Source organism: Mizuhopecten yessoensis, unplaced genomic scaffold (genome assembly GCF_002113885.1).
Source record: "Mizuhopecten yessoensis strain PY_sf001 unplaced genomic scaffold, ASM211388v2 scaffold6863, whole genome shotgun sequence".
NCBI lineage: Eukaryota > Metazoa > Mollusca > Bivalvia > Pectinida > Pectinidae > Mizuhopecten > Mizuhopecten yessoensis.
Window position 1 is genome coordinate 12,409 of NW_018406762.1, and position 20,327 is coordinate 32,735.

At 37.7% G+C, this 20,327-nt stretch overlaps 1 protein-coding gene across 1 annotated transcript; it reads left to right on the top strand.

Annotated features, from left to right (window-relative positions):
- Positions 1 to 236: 236 nt before the first annotated feature.
- On the top strand, positions 237 to 2,055 carry LOC110452766. The gene is made up of 2 exons (XM_021501442.1): positions 237 to 929; positions 1,885 to 2,055. Exons 1-2 carry the CDS (start codon positions 237 to 239, stop codon positions 2,053 to 2,055), a joined length of 864 nt encoding a protein of 287 aa, XP_021357117.1.
- The last annotated feature ends 18,272 nt before the right edge of the window (positions 2,056 to 20,327 follow it).

Here is a 20,327-nt window from a genome sequence, read left to right on the forward strand (position 1 = left end):
CATCAGGGAGCCATTTCATAAAATCTTAATGGATGTGGTTGGACCATTGTCCCGTACAAAGAAGGAAAACATATTTATTCTTATTATAATGGATGACGCAACGAGATATCCCGAGGCATTTGCGTTGAAAAATGTTGACGCCAAAACTGTTGCTGACACACTGGTAGAACTATTCAGCAGGGTTGGGGTGCCTCGAATTATCCCTTACGGATCAAGGAACGAACTTCACCTCAAAAATGATACAGGAACTGTACCAAGTGCTGGGGATCAAAGGTATAACAACATCGCCTTATCATCCACAAGCTAACGGGAAAGTGGAGAGATTTAATTCAACTCTCAAAGCTGTGTTAAAAAAGCTCTGCACATCAAATGAAGAGGCATGGGATGAACTTTTGCCATATGCATTGTTCGCATATAGGGAGGTACAACACGAGGAGACAGGATTCAATCCATTCGAAATGCTTTATGGTTGGCCAGTAAGGGGACCATTACAAATTTTAGAGCAAACCATGCCACGAAAAGGCGAAGTTAAGAAATCTGCAATTGATCACATTGTTCAAATACGAGAAAGGCTCAAAATGATCACAGATACGGTACGTGAAAACCTGTCCATCAAACGGCAGAAGATAAAACAGTGGTACGACAGGAACGCCACTACACGGGAGCGTAGACCTGGTGACGAAGTTCTGTTATTACTGCCGTCTGACAGTTCGAAAATGGTGGCACAATGGAAAGGACAGTACAGAGTGATAAGGAAAGTCAATGGCGTTAACTATGAGGTTAATGTTGTTGGACGTCGTAAGCGAGTGGTTTACCATATCAATCTGTTGCGTAAATACAACAGAGCTGCTCAACATGTCATGTTTGTCCAGAAACGTGATCTGGATATTGAGATTGGCAAGAATTTGGACAAATCACAACGCCAGGAGGTACGTCAGCTTTGTGAGGACTACAATGACGTCATCAATCCTAACTCTGGTAGGACTTCATTAGTTACACACAGCCTAAGAACAACATGTGAGAAAACCTATCACACAGCAGCCTTATAGAATCCCACAGGCTAAGAAACAGGAAGTGAAAACAATGCTGGATGATATGTTGGAGCGTGGTTACATCACACCATCATCAAGCCCTTACTCATCTCTGATCGTCTTGGTGGACAAGAAAAGCTCAATGACGTGACTATGTGTGATGGGTACCCGAAACCTCGGGTAGATGAGATATTTCAGAAGCTAGGCACAGCAAAATACCTCAGTACCATGGATTAAGCGAAAGGATATTGGCAGATACCTCTATCGCAAGATTGTCAAGAGAAGTCCGCATTCGTGACAGAATTTGGACAATACCAATTCACGGTAATGCCTTGTGGGATGCAAACAGCACCTGCGGCATTCGCAAGGACGATGGACAAAGTATTGGCGAGGGTACAAAATGTCGTCGCCTACTTTAATGACATTGTGGTATATAGTGATACATGGCAAGATCACCTATTACATGTACATGTCCAGGCTGTCCTGGACCGACTTAGAGACAGTGGGCTTACATTTAAACCCTCAAAGTGTCAATTTGGTAAAGAGGAGCTGTACTGTCTAGGGCACATAGTAGGAAAAGGAAAGCTCAGACCTGACAACCGGAAGGTCCAAGCTATGGTGGATTTTCCTCTCCCACAAACGAAAAAAGGGATAAGATCATTCCTTGGTATGACGGGATATTACCGTCGTTTCGTTAACAATTACGCCAGGTTGGCAGCACCTTTGACCGAGATGGTTAAAAGGGATCATCCACGACAACTTCGTTGGACAGATAGAAGCACAGCTGCATTCAATAATCTTATGGACGCAAGTACTCGCGAATCCGGATTTCAGTGAACTGTTCACAATACAGACTGATGCCAGCAATGAAGCCATTGAAGCTGTCCTTAGTCAGGTCATTAACGGCGAGGAACACCCGAATGCTTACATCAGCAGGAAGTTGTTACCACGAGAACAGAACAATTCTACTGTAGAGAAGGAATGTTTAGCCATTGTGTGGAGTGTTGAATCGTTTGCGGGGTAAAAATCACCATTCAAACTGACCACAACCCGTTGAAATGGCTGTACAGAACAAAACAAAAGAACCAGAGACTTCTGAGGTGGGCTCCCGCTCTCCAGCAGTTCCATTATACCATCGAGTATCGCAGATGGATTGTCGCGCGTTGAATAGATACTGTGCATATTAGTAAACAAACTGTGAAGTGTAAAATATGATATTTTATGTAGTGCTTGAAATGTACCAGTTATGAAGATTGACCAGTGTTTCTTATAAAAAAAAGATATGTTCTATTTTAACCTAAGCCAACATTGTGGATTTACATGCTAGGAAAATTATTTTCCTTGGGATTATATATTTTGGATTTACCACCACTGAGGAATGTAGCTGGATCAATTGATATGCAAACTATACTGGACATCATTCATAATCAGTGCTTTATCTTAATGGTTAATTAAGCGTTATGCTGCATTTGTGTACATTGTAGATTATCTAGCCCGAGTATCTGGAGCAATATTATCTTTCATTAACCTTTAGACCGTAAAAGTTTTCTTAGGCAGGGGGATGTTAATAGGGAGTTTGACCACCCAAGGTCAAACATGTGGTCAGTGTAAAACTGACCGCCTAAGGTCAGTAGTGCTTCCCAAAACACGGCATCCCACATCAGTCATATTGAGTTACTTGAGTTACGCCTGTGGCCAGATGTGGCTGGACCAATAACAGTATCATATTATGCTGACCATTCCCTTGGCTGCCTTTAATGTTGAATCAGTCCTAGTGTGGCCTTGACAGGAGTAGGAGCTCAGATACTCAGGCCATACTATGTTATGTGTTTCTCTTATAATAATCAACATTTATACTGTATTGAGTTGTTTCGTTGGTTATTCATCGATAGGGCAACATTGAGGGTAACATAGGGAAATCACATTTTGGACGTATTGACTGAAACTTCAAAATTCTTCTCAAGACCGAGATATGGTAGAATCAAATACTCTTCATAGATGGAAGGGTCTTAAGGTGCTTTGCCAAAATTGTGAATTTCATGACTCTGGGGTCTCACGTTTCCCCCTCGGCAGGGGAATAACTTTACTATAGTTTATATAGTGAAATCACATTTTTGACCAACATTTATTTAATTTCCATTGGAATTAATTCAAACTTGGTTAGCATTATCAGTATTGGATAGAAGGTTGATGATATGCACAAATCAGCCCTGACTGACCCCCAGGGGCTGATGGGTGGGGCCAAAAAGGGTCGAATTGACTGAAACTTCAAATATCTTCTTTTCAAGACCCAGATATAGTAAAATCAAATAATCTTCATAGATGGAAGGGTCTTAGGGTGCTTTACTAAAATGGTGAATTTCATGAACCTGGGATCTCACGTTTCCCCCTTGGGAGGGGGTAAACTTTACTATAGTTTAATGGTGAATTATATGGTCCCCAGCCCCCAGGTGCCTGAGGGGCGGGGCCAAAAATTGTCAAATTGACTAAAATTTCAAAAATCTTCTTCTTAAGATCCAAATATGGTAGAATCATATACTTTTCATAGATGGAAGGGTCTTAAGGTGCTTTACCATAATTCAGCTGACTGACAGAACCATTATTTGTACATAGAACATATACTACCCAGATCTTCCACACTACTTTTGCATAACATGTAGTTCAAGTGACCTTTGTTACAAAATGATTTCTTTTTCATTTGGCAACATCGATAACATCAGTTTTTACATAACTCAGGTGACCGTTAAGGCCCATGGGCCTCTTGTTAAGGACTAAGGTATGTCCCGGCCCGGGGACAACCCATTGCCTTCCTCAACTGGGCTAACGCGCAACATTAAGGCCAAAGGGGAGGTGTTGCCAAGCAAGGCGCTAGGAAATAAAAGGTATCTAGAAGTAAAAAGAAAGATAAAGATCCCAACTATTGCAATTGGTACAGCACATTTATTTTGGTCACTTTTGTGTCCCCAAATAGAGGACATCAAAGCAAATCCCAAATTTTGCAGGGGTTCTCGCACTAGTCGCCTCCTACGATTACAAGCAGTGGGTATTAGCAAGTGTATTTCCCCCCCCGATCCCCTACCTGCATGGGTGGGATAGGTGCCAATTCGGACTTGGACTGGCTATCTACATATCTTATGGTTATACCGCCATGATAAGAATAAGTTAGCCTTTTTTCTAATGCTTAAATGTACTTGAGAAGTAATTCTGCATTATTTAGCCAAACACCTTATTTTGTGCCTGAACACATTCGGACACCATGATAAACTGAAGAATACCTTGCTTATGTTTCCGGCATAGATATGATGCTGTTTTCAAACAATTCATGACTTACAATTTATGATCGAAGACCTGGACATCTCTGATGTTTCGACAGCAGCGGAGCTTCCATTTTTGACCTTAGATCGTGTATTTTCTAATGTTGTAACATTAGGGGTGCTAACATGTGTGACCGTAGACCTGGTTATTTCTGAAGCAATGGCAGTAGATGGCTCCCCGGTATCGACAGTGGTACCATTAGTTGTAGCCATGGTCGTTTGCGCTAAAATAAAATGATACGTTTATCAAACTGTATTGTTGGTTATATTCACAGGTATTAATTTTGCTAACTCCGCAGTCATGAATAATAGCGTGAAATAATATAACTACCGAGAATGATAATTTCCGTGACAATTTTTGAACAGGTGATGTTCTGACCGGGACAACTGCGAAAACTAATTTCCGTGCTTAATTAAACAATCGCATTATTGTTCAAATAACGAGGAAGCGTATATTGCATTGGAATATAAATGGTGGTAGCAGCAACAACAAGTAGGTCCAACACCAGTAAAATGGACATCATTCACATACAACAATGGTACATTAGAATTGGTTAACAAATATTCAGGTGCGAATATGAGCATTCTGGGGACTATCATGTATACGTTTTCTTTGTTGACATAAGCATACAAAGGGGATATGCCCTTTGTATGCTTATGTCAACAAAGAAAACGTATACATTTAGATAAGGAGTTTAATTAAGATCAGCTTAGAGACCATTTGGTAATATAAGAAAGAAAGCAATCTCATGTTGATGACCCTACACATTAATTTTGGACATTTTCTCCATGATTTTGATCTCTTTTTTAGGAATAGGTTAGCCTTTTCTAATGCTTAAATATACTTGAGAAGTAATTCTGCATTAGTTAGCCAAACACCTTATTTTGTTCCTGAAGACACTTTCGGACACCATGATAAACTGAAGAATACCTTGCTTATGTTTCCGGCATAGGTACGATGCTGTTTTCGAACAATTCATGACTTACAATTTATGATCGAAGACCTGGACATCTCTGATGTTTCGACAGCAGCCGAGCTTCCAATTTTATACGCCCGTCAAATTTGACGGGAGTATTATGGTATGGGTTTGTCCGTCCGTCCGTCCGTCCGTCCGGCGTAAACTTTTGTATGTCCGGCAATCTTCTCCTACATTTTTCGACCGATCTCTTTAAAACTTGGTATACATTATAATCATGATATGAAGTTGTGTCTCCCTAAAAAGAATTTTGATTCGGCAATTTTTCCAAAAGTTATTGCCCTTTGTTCATTTCAGTATTTGATTTTTTGTCCGGAGATCTCCTCCTACATTTTGTGACGGATTTCTTTGAAACTTAGTAGGTTAAATAATCATGATATGTTGTTGTGTTTCCTTGACAAGAATTTTGATTCGACAATTTTTCCAAAAGTAATTGCCCTTTGTTCATTTCTGTATTTGATTTTTTGTCCGACAATCCCCTCTTACTTTTTTGACGGATTTCTTTGAAACTTGGTTTACATTATAATCATGATTTGAAGTTGTGTCTCCCTTAACAGAATTTTGATTCGACAATGTTTGCGAAAGTTATTGCCCTTTGTTCATTTCAGTATTTGATTATTTGTACGGAGATTTTTCTCCTACAACTTTTATACCATGTCAGCTAACCACTCTTAGAATGATGCATATCTTATTTTAATGTAAGAAAGTATATAACACTATATGGCATTCGACGGGCGTATATTGCTCCGCCCCGCCGTACTCTTGGTGACCTTAGATCGTGTATTTTCTAATGTTGTAACATTAGGGGTGCTACCATTTGTGACTGTAGACCTGGTTATTTCTGAAGCAATGGCAGTAGATGGCTCCCCGGTATCGACAGTGGTACCATTAATTGTAGCCATGGTCGTTTGCGCTGAAATAAAATGATACGTTTATCAAACTGTATTGTTGGTTATATTCACAGGTATTAATTTTGCTAACTCCGCAGTCATGAATAATAGCGTGAAATAATATAACTACCGAGAATGATAATTTCCGTGACAATTTTTGAACAGGTGATGTTCTGACAGGGACAACTGCGAAAACTAATTTCCGTGCTTAAGTAACAATCGCATTATTGTTCAAATAATGAGTAAGCGTATATTGCTTTGGAATTTAAATGGTGGTAGCAGCAACAACAATTATGTCCAACACCAGTAAAATGGACATCATTCACATACAACAATGGTGCATCAGAATGACTTCACACATATTAAGGTTCGAATATGAGCATTCTGGGGACTATCATGTATACGTTTTCTTTGTTGACATAAGCATACAAAGGGGATATGCCATTTAGATAAGGAAATTTATTAAGGTCAGCTAAGAGACCATTTGGTAATACGAGGAAGAAAGCAACCTCATGTTGATGACACTAAAAGTTAATTTCGATCATTTTCTCCATGATTTTGATCTCATATGTAGGAATAAGTTAGCCTTTTCTAATACTTAAATGTATTTCATGATAAGAAATTATATTTTATTTAGCCAAAACAACTTATTTAGTGCCTGAAGACACATTCGGACACCATGATAAACTGAAGAATACCTTGCTTATGTTTCCGGCATAGATATGATGCTTTTTCCGAACAATTCATTTCAAAGTCATTCCACAGAGGATGATAATGATCTGATGTAAACTGACACAAACAGTTTCTTGCATCTGTTGGTAATTCTGTATATATATAAGTAATAAACAGGTCTATTAAATATTAATTAACATAGAAAGTTCATTTCGTGCAATAATTTCCATAACAGCACTTTATATAATATGTTTAAATCAGCAATTCATTGAAATGGGAACATTTCGTTCCTGAAATTTTTAATTATTAATAATATTTAGAAATCGTATAAGTTACATAATAGCCTGCATTAAGTTTGCTGCTATCATCATACATGTATATAGGGCATTTTCATAAGCTGAGATAATACTAATGTTGAATGGACGAATGGCGTGATAAACATCATACCTGACAACAAAACCACAGGTTTTTCTCTCTCCTAAATATGCTCATTGAACCGGCTTACAATATATTTCTAAACAACATCGGCACGAAAGTAATTCCTGTACAAATAACTGACTATCAGAACAAAAGAAAACAAAATGAATAAATGAGTAATACCAATGCATATTACCCTGTACATAGATATTTCAGTTTTGTCATCGCTAACCGTAATGGGAGGCTGTTTGAGTAGTAAATGCATTATTAGATATTTAACTTTTCGTTGATCTAATCACATATTGCCCAATAAATCGCTGTCCCAAACTATGGGCCTATCAATTATATATGAAGTGCATATAGGTACGATATTTTATCCGAGTAGAACTCCACTATGTAAACATTAGGTTTTTGGAATATTGACATCAAAAAATAAAAAGTTAAAATAAACTACTTTGATGTCTTTAATTAACGACATCTACTGTGATAATATTATAGACAGAAGCAATGTCATATAAACACAGTAATTGTTATAAGAAACGGTATGTTGTTATCATTTGGTTTTGCTATTAGATTATCTGGTATATTCTATTTTACGTTATTTCAACCAAACAAGATTTAGAAAAAATGTATTTACCTTGTCCTGTTACATATTTTCGTCTTATCCTGATATCGACCCAAAAATACCAGTAATAACCATCGGTAGGAAACTGGATCGCGTTCAGTGTGATTGGATCGACTAAATAACTGCCATTTTGAGAACAGTATTCCACGGCTGCTGTAAAAGTGCGCCTTCCCACAGGAAAATAAAACGATTTCACACTGGTACCATTCTCAACTTTAGAAAGAAAACATAAAAAAAATGTTAATTCATTTACATTTAAACAGATATTATAGTTTTGTATAAGACACTGTTGTCGCATTTGTTTTCAACTCCAGCAACTCGGAGATATGACCCTAGATATCCAGGCGGTACACTGTCATAAAAGTAAATCACGAAAAAGTGTTTAATGAAAGTATAACATGATTCTTTAATAAAGTTCATTTTCCATACCTCAACATGTTCTTTTTTAAATATTGAATTAATATATCTAATTCCTTTTAGCTACAACCCACTCTGAAAGCAAACAATTGTCGTCAAGTAAAACGTTGTTTTCATACGTCATATTTTGGTCTTGGACGATGAAATTATGATTGCTTCACAAAGGTATATTAGGCAGGTTGTCTATGCGTCCAATTAACGCTCAAATAGCTACTATGGAGTATTGGCATAATCATGTTTGAATAGCGCTGTTCCTTCAATGTCGTTTTATTGACGATAAAAAGACAATTTATTAAGCATAGAAACTAGATTAATTATTTAAATACTAAGGTACTTACACGGCACACAGATGAAGGACCTTCTCTGATGACATAGTCCTGGTACAATACCAAGTAAAATGTTCATCATTCCACAATCATAACTGATTAAGTCATCATCAGTCAATTGTTCATCTACAATTGAAAGAAATTTGTCAATAATTATATACGACTTTGAAGTGAATCATCGCGATTCCTTTGCTTGCTTGTTTGTTTTTCCAGCCACGTTTCCAGAATCCAACATTGTCTTTATCGATTACCTAGGTATGTAAGCTGTCTCGACAAGTATTTTCAATAAATATAATGCTGCTATTCTTTAATAATATTTTGCTTCGCCTCTCGGCATCAAGAGACCACTATCTTTCTTAAGTTCGACAATATATTTGGACTAAGGATACCAAACAGTCAATTTGGTTGAATTATTATTTACTGTTCAGGAAATGTAGACAAAGTCTCAGGTGACCTATTGCGATCGCCTTTTGTCCGGCGTCGTCCGTCGTGCGTCCGTCAACAATTTACATTTTCAACTTCTTCTCCAAAACCCCTGAACCAATTTCAATGAAATTTTGCTGAAACCTTTCATGGCCAAAGGTCAACCAAAATTGTGAATTATATGGTCCCCAGCCTCCAGGGGCCTGAGGAGCGGAGCCAAAAAGGGTCAAATTGACTAAAATTTCAAAATTCGTCTCCTCAATATCCAGATGTGGTAGAATCAAATACTATTCATAGATGGAAGGGTATTAAGATGCTTTATCAAAATGACCCTGGGGTCTCACGTTTCCTCCTTGGGAGGGGATACACTTTACTTTAGTTCATATGCCCAATTCCCATTAAATCTGATTGATTTAATAAAATATTTTGAAATGAAATAAACCTTATTGTCTATATAGGGAAATCACATTTTTGACCAGCATTTGTTTAATTTCCATTGGAAGTAATTCAAACTTGGTTAGCGTTATCAGTATTGGAAAGCAGTTTGATGGTATGCACATATCAGCCCTGACTGACCCCCAAGGGCTGAAGGGTGGGGCCAAAAAGGGTCGAATTAACTGAAATATCGAAAAACTTCTTCTCAAGACCCAGATATTGTAGAATCAAATACTATTCATAGATGGAAGGGTCTTAAGGTGCTTTACTAAGTCGAATTGACTGAAATTTCAAAGGGGTTAAATTTATTATGGTTTATATTGGCACAATGATATTTTGTGGATATTACATGTTGACAACTTGATTGGAATTATAACCCTGAGTTGACAGTTTGATACTTTGAAAATTTTGCGCCAGCCCTACCCCCAAGGGCTGTAGGGCGGGACCCAAAGTAGTTAGTGTGCTAAAATTTCTTCATTTTCCTTGTTTAGAATCAGAGGTTCCAGTTTCAAATACCATTCAGTCTTAAATCTGTAAGGTAGATATTGAATAAGGTGGTTTTATTTGTTATTTGTCACTTTGAATTATAATCTGTTCTTGTTTTAAAAACAAAAATCAATGGTATAAATATATCAGATATTAGGTGACCGGTAAGGCCCATGGGCCTCTTGTTCATTTACCCATGAAGTTTCAGGCCGAATTGATGAAGGGAACTTTGTAGGAAATATGGTTTAGATGTGTGAATATTAATATAGGTGTTGTTTCTATAAAATACGGAATAATGATCCAGGTCGGGGCCAGACACCTGAGCTTATCCTGGTTGCATGATTGCATTCGAATGTTCATGCCCAGCAAGCACATATTTGGTTATAGGGCGGGTATCTCAACCGGTATTTCAGAGTTGATGGATGTGGCATATGGGTATATCCGATGCTATGGCTAAGAAACCAAGTCCTTGGATTGGGAAGGCCCGCTCAAAGGGTCAATCCTTGCAGAGTTGATGTGTTTTTTCTCTCAATATCAATGTGAATACATGATTATAGACTACAGATCTCAGGTGTTTTGTTATGATTTTAGAACTTTAAATAAATCCTTTTAGCAACTAGAATAAATCCTTGTAGCAACTGTGTATCATCTTTTCATGGAAACCAAGCGATTCAATAACATTCATCCCTGCAGGGAAAAGATTACACCTGCTGTTACCCACTACATATATCGTAGGAGACGACTTTTGTGGAACCCCCTGCAGAATTGGGGATTTACTTTGGTGTCCTCTTTTTGCGGACACAACAGCTACAAAAATAAATATGCTTCGCCCATTGCAATAATTGTGATATTTATCTTTCTTTCTACTTCTAACTACCTTTTATTTCCTAGCGCCTTGCTTGGCAACATCTCACTTTTGGCTTGACTGTTGATCGTTCGCCAAGGGGATAAGGCAATGGGTTCTATCCCCAGACCGGGACATACCAAAGTCCTTAAAAATGGTAGTTTTTTCCCTGCTTAACGTTCAGCATTAAGGGGAATGGCAACAACTGGTTCACCCGTTGTCAGTATAATGTGACCGGGTGGAATGCTGTGCGTGTTGCCTTCTGCATTGCATTTCAGTGAGACACTATAAAGCCGGCATCATATCCGCGCTATCACAAGGAGGCAAGCACACCAACATACCCCGTCTCCTGCATACACACACGCAAGCACGAATACACTACACACATGGATGCACGTCCTGAAATGACCTTAGCTGTTAATAGGACGTTAAACAAAATTGAACCAAACCAAACATTGTAGTAGAATGAAGATCTCGACCTTTTTGTACGATATGGCCTAATATCAATATTTGACGACACCCCTGGGACAGAAACAAACTCTAAGACAACTTCTGATAGTAGAATGAAATTGTTTAATAATGTTGAGCACTCGTATGTATCGATGTAGTGTGGTGGTCTTGACGGCTTCAAAGTTAAGACCGATTTCTCTGCTATTCTATACCAAGCGGAGCATTTATTTATATAATGTCATGTCCCTCTGATTATCACACATACACCCTCCGTTTAACCCCATCTTCCTAACAATGCTCCAAAGCAAATGTGTTCAAAAGCCGCAGTTGTTCTGGGTTAGTAGCGTTTAACATAGGCTCCTCAAACCTTGTAAGATGGTTCCTTGTAAACGTGGGCCTACCATTTTTTAAGAAAAGCTGGACGATTTGCTTTAGTATTGGTGATTTCTGACTTACTAAAGTCCAGATTAAAAGAAAATAACTTATAAACAATCAATTTGCGTACACTCAAACATGTACTTTGATATAAATTACGTTGCCACAATAACATACAAAATAATCTTGCTTTTAACATATATGAATTATAATTTGCCAGTATAACACTACCATTCATTTTTCGGTCTTAGATATTTCTCGTTCACTCACTCATTTTATTATTCTTCTATAGGATTAAATAATTTCCATATTTTTATCAGTTTTAAACATTATTTAGAGGGATTTACTCCATCTTTACAAAATAAATTATGATTTACGAGAGCAAGTCTCAGAATGCTGTGAAATATACCTATTCAATTAAAATTTGCTAAATTTGAACAATGTCATAGCTATAGCATAACTTACGTGCTGTGTAGTGTAGATAGACATCATTCCCTCCGCAAAACTCACTGGGGTTACCAGGACATCTAACGTTACAGTATGAACGTGGTTTTCGAGCATCGATGTCCGGAGCTTTTTTCACACATAGGCACTTGTTAATCTGTCAAAAATAAGATACTCTTCCATTGTGTGTGCGGGGTGCATGTATGCTGTGTTCAGGGTGAGGGTTGCATGTTGCAAAGTGCGGTTTGCAGGATGCGTGGAACGGATTGGGTGCAGGTTTGCAGGTCGCGGAGTACGGGGCTCGGGATACGGGGATGTATCTTGGGGATCATGAATTGAGCTACACGCGACTCTAGGAAGTGGTGTTAATTGCTTTTTTTACTTTTAAAAGACATGTATAATTGTCACTATCTTCAGCAGACTGTTATGATATATATGTCTCAATTATGCATTTTCAAACAATTTAATCATGACTTTTACGGAAATACTGTATGGTATCTGAAATTCTATAGAAAATCAGCCTGGCTGATTATGGCATGCCTCTTTCCTTGTGACATTACAATAAGCACCCTATAAGGAGGGTCAGAGTCGAACGGTGATACCTCAATAATATGTACTTACCTGCACCATAATGTCGGAATGCCCACACCTCTGCTTACACGAGACAATATCATTGTTTTCAATCCTCGTGAAGTGTTTATTATCAACGCTGAAGCACCCTGAATAAATAAATACAACAAACGAGTAATTGACTTTTCAGATTTAATTATGAAATTCAGGGGCGGGTTTTCATTGATTCGTGTTGTGTTCCTATTGACTCCTAATGAACGGGGAATCAACCCGAGAAAGGCCTAGAGACGCTATCTCTGTCTTTTGTTTTTTGTTTTTTTAATTCCAACACAAGGACTTCTCAATGTTTTCTTTATATATATATATATATATATATAATTAACGTTGTTACCTGACTTGACGTTTATGCACCTCATCTTAAGTCGTCTTTGCATCAAATAGGCTTTTGTAATGAAGTAGGGCAAGTAAATATCTAGCACGGACAAAGAAACAATGTACAACATACTTCAAATTGGGAATATTTGATGTTTTCGTAGAAATTGTATTGGCAGATTATAACTTTATCAAACGAGTTTGGAAATCACACGGCTAGAAGCGTAACATGCTGTGGAATGAGCTTACAATGCCAAAATATACCAACGTATCATAGTTACACATAAAACCAGGCATATCTTTAAAATTTCGACCTATGAGAAGCTAGTCCGTCATGGATATCATCTTGTTAATAGTCAAAACAGATGTCGCGTTAAAGTTTGCACAACCATACCAAAGTGTGTCTAAATCAAACTATACCTTTAGTTTGACCAATCAGAAACAAGTTTATGGTTACAATTTTATATGGCATGCAAATGGAAGTTTCTGAAACTTTCATCGTGCGAAGATACATCTGCGAACCAAACTTGTCTGACAAAATCAATATTTCGACTAAAAAGTCAGGCTAATAAAAAGTACTTACTACTCTGTGATCATAACACAGACTAACAAACTACCCCGTCTGACGTAAACGATGAAATCAGAATCACAGCAGAGACCACATATCTATGACATACCTATCACCGAAATTGATAGAAAATCAAAAATTATTGCAATTGTACAAATAAGAACTATAGTCTTGGCGGCTTTTTTGTTTTTTATTTAGAACCAGATCTCAAAAGGAAAAAACAAGAGAATACCGATGTGGCAAAAAAACTTCATTTGAGCTCAGAATCGATAAAACTATGGAAAAATATTAGCATAGTACAGATTTACATGGTGACTATTGAAAAAGAACAAGGAGAATACGACCAGGTGTTCCGGAAGGGTAAGCGTCTTCTCCTTCATCGATAACACCCACTCTATATGCAAATATAGGTCGGAGTTATGTCACGTCCTCATATCGAACAATCGAGTAGTTATAAAACACACACAAGGCTCTATATGGGCATATCAAACACATCGACCGCCATGTCACAGAATAAGCTTATTTCTCTTTGATATCCGGACGGCGACCAGAAAACTAGTCCATAGTCTTCATCAACCTGTATCTTTTGAAATGATATTTTTGTTAGTTTGTCCTACAGCTGATCGTTGTGTGTAGTTCGGACATTGGAGTCCAGGAATGCAGGCTTGTGTGTACCAAGATAGTCTTCGTGGTGTTATAATACACCTGTATGCATCAAATTTGGAAAAAAAATAGAAATATATATCAATATCGACCAATTAGTAGCACGTCTGAAGGGACCAGACAAACCTATTATTATTATTACGACAATTACGAAACAATCTTTGTCAACATATGTAAGTCACTCTCGTTGGCCTGAACAATAGCCTGATGTCGTTTCAGTTTTTACGTAGATGAACTTACCAGTGGGATACATCCATGGAGTGGTATACTGGTATTGACCTTCCCAGACCTTTTCCAATAAGTTAGTGGCGTTCTGAGCAGCGAGCTTTTCGCTAATTGTGACACGTACAGCAAGAGAAGCACCCATATTCTGACAAGACACAAATGCTTCCTCCCAAGTGACGTTATCGTGGTACAGCCGAAGTGAATCTGTGGCAACAGGTCAAATGGAATTAGCAAGTGTGTGTGAAATTATTTGCAAAACTTAAGCAAATTAGAAAAGTAGGGACATCCAAGGTGTGACTCAGAAACTAGGTCCTTGCTGTTGTGGCCAGACCCTAGGGTCAATTATGATATTATGAATGCATTCGTATATTATGCCAAGCAATTGTATATATAGTTTTGGTGTCGGGATCTCAACCGTTTCAAATTATGACTCTGGGGTTATGACTCTGCAAGGGTGGGGCAGACCGCGGGGTTAATTATAATATCATGACTGTTTTCGTCTATTTATGCCCAGTCCCTGCAGGTAGGGCGTACGAATTGTACCTGCTGTCCCAATTGTATGATCGTAAGACGCGACTAAATTTGGGATCTTATCTTTTCTCTTCTTTCTAATCAACTTTCTTCTTCCTAATGTCTCCCTTGACAACGCCTCACGTTTGGCCTTTAGTTGAGCGATTGCCCATGTGAGAAAGGCTTTGGGTTCTGTCCCCTGGCCGAGACATACCAGAGTCTGTAAACATGGTAGTTTCTACTCTTGCTTAACGCTCAGCAAATGAGGAGTGGTACGACTGGTTCGCCCGTTGTCAGTATAATGTGACCAGGTGGTGTCCTGCTGGGTGTTTTCGGCAGTATGTTTCAGTGAGGTAGCACTATAAAGTCGGCATCAGTTCCGTGCTATCACAAGGAGACAAACACGAACATATCGCAGCCTCCCAAAACACACACGCATACACTACACGCATGCTTCTTGCACACAGGGTAGGCCGTCCTTAAATGACCATAGCTGTTGATAGGACGTTAAACATTACTAAACCAAACCAAACCTCTATATGCCCAGCAATTGTATATACAGTTTTGTGTGGGGATTTCAATCGTTTTGAAGTTATTACACAGTGATTAAGTGACCAAGGGTGGGGCAGACCCCGGGCATATGTAAGCATATGTACATTCGTATCTTTATGCTCAGCAATTATATATATGATTATAGGGTGGGGATCTCAGCTGACTCAGAAACTAGGTCCCTAGGGGTGTGGCCAGACCCAAGGGTCAATGTTGATATCATGATGGTGTTATTATTATTATATTCTTAACGGCCCATCAACACATAAGAGGTTATTAGGGCATGATGGTGTTTGCTTTTTTATGTTCAGCAATTGTATATTTAGGTTTGGAGTTAGGTACTCGACCGTTTCAAGAGACTAAGTTTGGGCCAGACCCCAGAAGCATATGTGCATTCATCTCTATACACTCAGCAATTGTTTATATGGTTCTTGGGTGGGGATCTCAATTATTTTCCAAGTGATAAACTTTGTTTGGCCCCTTTAGCCCGGGGAGTTAGCCTGTCCATTTGTACAACTGTTAATCCCCATCACCTAGGTATGCTTCCAACAAAATATAGTTGATATTTATCGCATTGTTCCAGAGAAGAAGAAGCTTTAAGCAAAATAGCCGAATAACCATTTTTGGCCCCGCCCCTCAGCCCCCATCATTTGTACAATTTTGAATCCCCGCCACCTAGGGATGCTACCAGTCAAATATGAATTGATATCCATCGTTTCTGTTAGATAAAAAGTTGCTACATGTAAAAGTTGCTACATGTAAAAGTGACCCTGCAGGTAGGGCGTAAGAATTGTACCTGCTGCCCCCAATTGCATGATCGTAAGAGGCGACTAAATTTGGGACCTTATCTCTTCTCTCCTTTCTAAATAACTTTCTTCTTCCTAATGTCTCCCTTGACAATGCCTCACTTTTGGCCATTTGTTGAGCGTTCGCCCATGTGAGGAAGGCTTTGGGTTCTGTCCCCTGGCCGAGACATACCAAAGCCTTTAAAAATGGTAGTTTCTACTCCTGCTTAACGCTCAGCAAATTAGGAGTGGGACGTCTGGTTCGCCCGTTGTCAGTATAATGTGACCGGGTGGGGCGTCCTGCTGGGTGTCTTCGGCAGTATGTCTCAGTGAGGTAGCACTATAAAGTCGGCATCAGTTCCGCGCTATCACAAGGAGACAAACACGAACATATCGCAGCCTCCCAAAATACACACACATACACTACACGCATGCATCTTGCACACAGGGGAGGCCGTCCTTAAATGACCTTAGCTGTTAATAGGACGTTAAACAAAATCAAACAAACAAACAAACAAACATGTAAAAGCAATACAGCCAAATAACTTATTTTGGTGCTGCTCCTCCATTTGTACATTTTTTTTTTCCCAACCTCCCATGAATGCTTCCAACCAAATATTGTTGATATTTATCTCTTATATTTACAGAAGAATTTAAGCAATATATAGCAAAATTACAGAGAAGTCGCTTAAAGCAAAATAGCCGAATAACCATTTTTGGCCCCGCCCCTCAGCCCCACCATTTGAACAATTTTGAATCCCCACCATTTAGGGATGTTTTCAACCAAATGTTGTTGAAGTAGCTTAAAGCAATATAGCCAAATTACCTTTTTTGGCCCCGCCCCTGAGCCCCCTGTGGTAAGCCCCATCATTTGTACAGTTGTGTATCCGCACCACTTAGGGATGCTTCCAACCAAATACTGCTGATATCTATCTCATCTATCTACACAGAATATTCTCATTTTCAAACCCATGCGTATATATATAAGAATAATTTACCGGATATTTGCTCTCCATACGGCTTATAAGCGGCACATCGATGAACAATACATGTAAGAAGGACAAGTAAAACAGCTGGAAGTAGGATCTTGTGACGGCCCATGTTTTCCAATCCTTCTCTAGCACGCATATAAGGCACAAGTGTACAACTACGCGCGCTGATGTAAGTATATACATGATTTGATGTCGTCTTCCTTTACTTGACCCAATTAATGATCGGTATATTGTTTGATGTGAAAAAGGATGGCAGTGCCTTATACCGGGAGATGGCCCACTTCAACTAACGGACATGCCGATAGAAGTTACATGTATGATAGAGTAATAAGTGAACACGGTGATTGATCTCCTAGCCTTATTTCATTTCAACAAATTGTATTGACAATTATTTGTGTAAAACGTCAACTTCCAGTTTTCGGCAGGTGTCAAATTTCAAAAGTGCTATTTTGAGTAACAAATTTAAAAAGTCTTCTTCTTAAGTTTTACAAGGTTTTGGGTCTTGATATTTAATATATAAGGTGATCAGTTGATATGCTATTAAGTTTGTGAACATGGTGACCTTGACCTTATTTCATGATCATAGGGGTCACATATCTAAACATCTTTATACGGCCTCTTCTCAATAATCAAAAGGCCTAGGGCGATGATATTTGGTAAATAGCATACTGATATTAATTGCTTTTGGTTGCAAAAAAAAGATTGTGTCAAAAGTCAACTTCCGGTTTTCAGTAGCGGTCAAGTTTCAAAAGTGCTATAATCGGTAACACATTTAAAAAATCTTCTTCTTAAGTTCTACAGGGTCTTGGGTCATGATATTTCATATATAAGGTGATCAGGTGATTGGCTATAAAGTTTGACAAAATAGTTGACGTTGACCTTCTTTCAAGATCATAGAGGTCAAATGTCTAAAAATCTGTATACGGCCTCTTCTCAATAATAAAGGCGGTAATATTTCCTCAGTAGCATAATGATATTAATTGCTATTGATTGCAATTAGCAAAGCAATTTGTCAAAAGTCAACTTCCGGTTTTTGGTAGGGGTCAAATTTCAAAAGTGCTATATTGGGTAACACATTTATAAACTCCTCTTCTTAAGTTCTACAAGGTTTTTGGTCTTGTTGGCTATCAAGTTTGTGAAAACAGTTTACCTTATCCTACTTTCAAGATCATAGAGGTCAAATGTCTAAAAATCTTTATACGGCATCTTCTCAATAACCGAGAGACACAAGGCAATGATATTTGCTCAGTAGCATACTGATACTAATTGCTATTGATTGCAATTAGCTAAGCTATTTGTCAAAAGTCAACTTCCTGTTTTCGGTAGGGGTCAAATATCAAAAGTGCTCTTTCGGGTAACACATTTAAAAAATCTTCTTAAGTTCTAGAAGGACTTGGGTCTTGATATTTCTTAAATAAGGTGCTCAGGTGATTGGCTATCACGTTTGAGAAAACAGTTGACCTTGACCTACTTTCAAGATCATAGAGGTCAAATGTCTAAAAATCTTTATACGGCATCTTCTCAATAACCAACAGATCCAGGGCGGTGATATTTGCTCAGTAGCATAGAAAATATTACCTTTAGTTTAGTTTTAGTATAGGTGAAAAGCCCGTCAAATTGTTAGCCAACAATTTCTAGTTATTTTTATTGCTGTTGACTGTGAAGTAAATTCATTTTGATTATGGACTGATGAATTATTAGTTTTTTGGATAACATTACAAAAATTAAGCAATTAGAAAAAAAATGATCATAAAAAATTATTAGTTACGATGATTTCTGTAATCTTTCGCGCTTTTGTTTCATTATTGCTATCAAACAAGAAAATAGCAAAGATTCGGATACTCAAAATACGAAATGAACAGCAGCCGTTGTGTTTTCCTTGTGTGATTATGTCTAAAATATATCCTCGAAATATTCACATACCTAATGAATAAATAGAGGATATTTGATGGTGTCTTCAGTAATAACAAATATATTTCACGAATGTGGCTAATATTTTGATATTTTGCGCACGAGTGAAAAATATTTAAATATTAGCCACACGAGTGAAATATATTTGTTATTACTGAAGACACCATTAACTTTTCTATTTATTACATTTTTAAAGCATAAAACATGAAAAATGTAATGCATTAAGAAAGGGTGGGAATCAGGAGCGTAATAATTAGCGCCATATCCTAATGATGTCACACTTGACAAAAAGGCTGCGCGCAATTTTGAATCGGATACTCAACGCAATTCCGACGTTTCCTGCTGTTTTCTGGTATTATTGCTTATAAAAATGTTATCAATTGTATATTTATGTAAATACTTAATTGTGTGTACCAAACATTTACCATAACAAAAAATCGTTGCCTTTGAATGAAGCGAATAGAAGATACCGTTATGATTGGTCAATATCAAAAAGTGATATTTTCGTACTGTGAAAGATATCAGTTTTATCAAGTTGATATAATCCGATATTCCACTGGCAAAAATGTAATAAATACGAATATTAATGTATTGTGAAATATAATTGATCTTACAGCATTTACTCTATGATAATAAGTTTTCTGCGTTTTGAAAGTATAAATGTCACTACTTAATTGGTATTTGTATATATGACTGTTCTGTTTGGAAATAATAATTGATACTATGGATATAGTAATTTCTGATTTCATCGGTTGTTATATTTTCATGAGATTTAAAAAAAATAGTATAACATACCGGGCATAGGTCGGAATTGTAGTGTTTAATGTCTTTATCTGAGGGACTGTATAACATTAATTTATCTTAAAGGACTTGTTTACAATTTAACGCTGGAATTGCAAGGAACTCATTCGTGGAATAGGGTCGCACACATCCGATATTTTATCTTAAATAAATGTCGTGTTTTGATGGAGTATGTAACACTTACAAATGTTGATTATTTTAGTGTAAATAAATAAAGTAGTAAAGTTAGTGTTATGTTTTGTTTATAATTAAATC

Bases quoted from the DNA above. Each gene is read 5' to 3' on its own strand.
- LOC110452766 (XM_021501442.1), top strand. From the start codon at position 237: ATGATACAGGAACTGTACCAAGTGCTGGGGATCAAAGGTATAACAACA. The intron at 930-1,884 runs GTACGTCAGCTT...TTCACAATACAG, and splicing joins ACAAATCACAACGCCAGGAG to ACTGATGCCAGCAATGAAGC.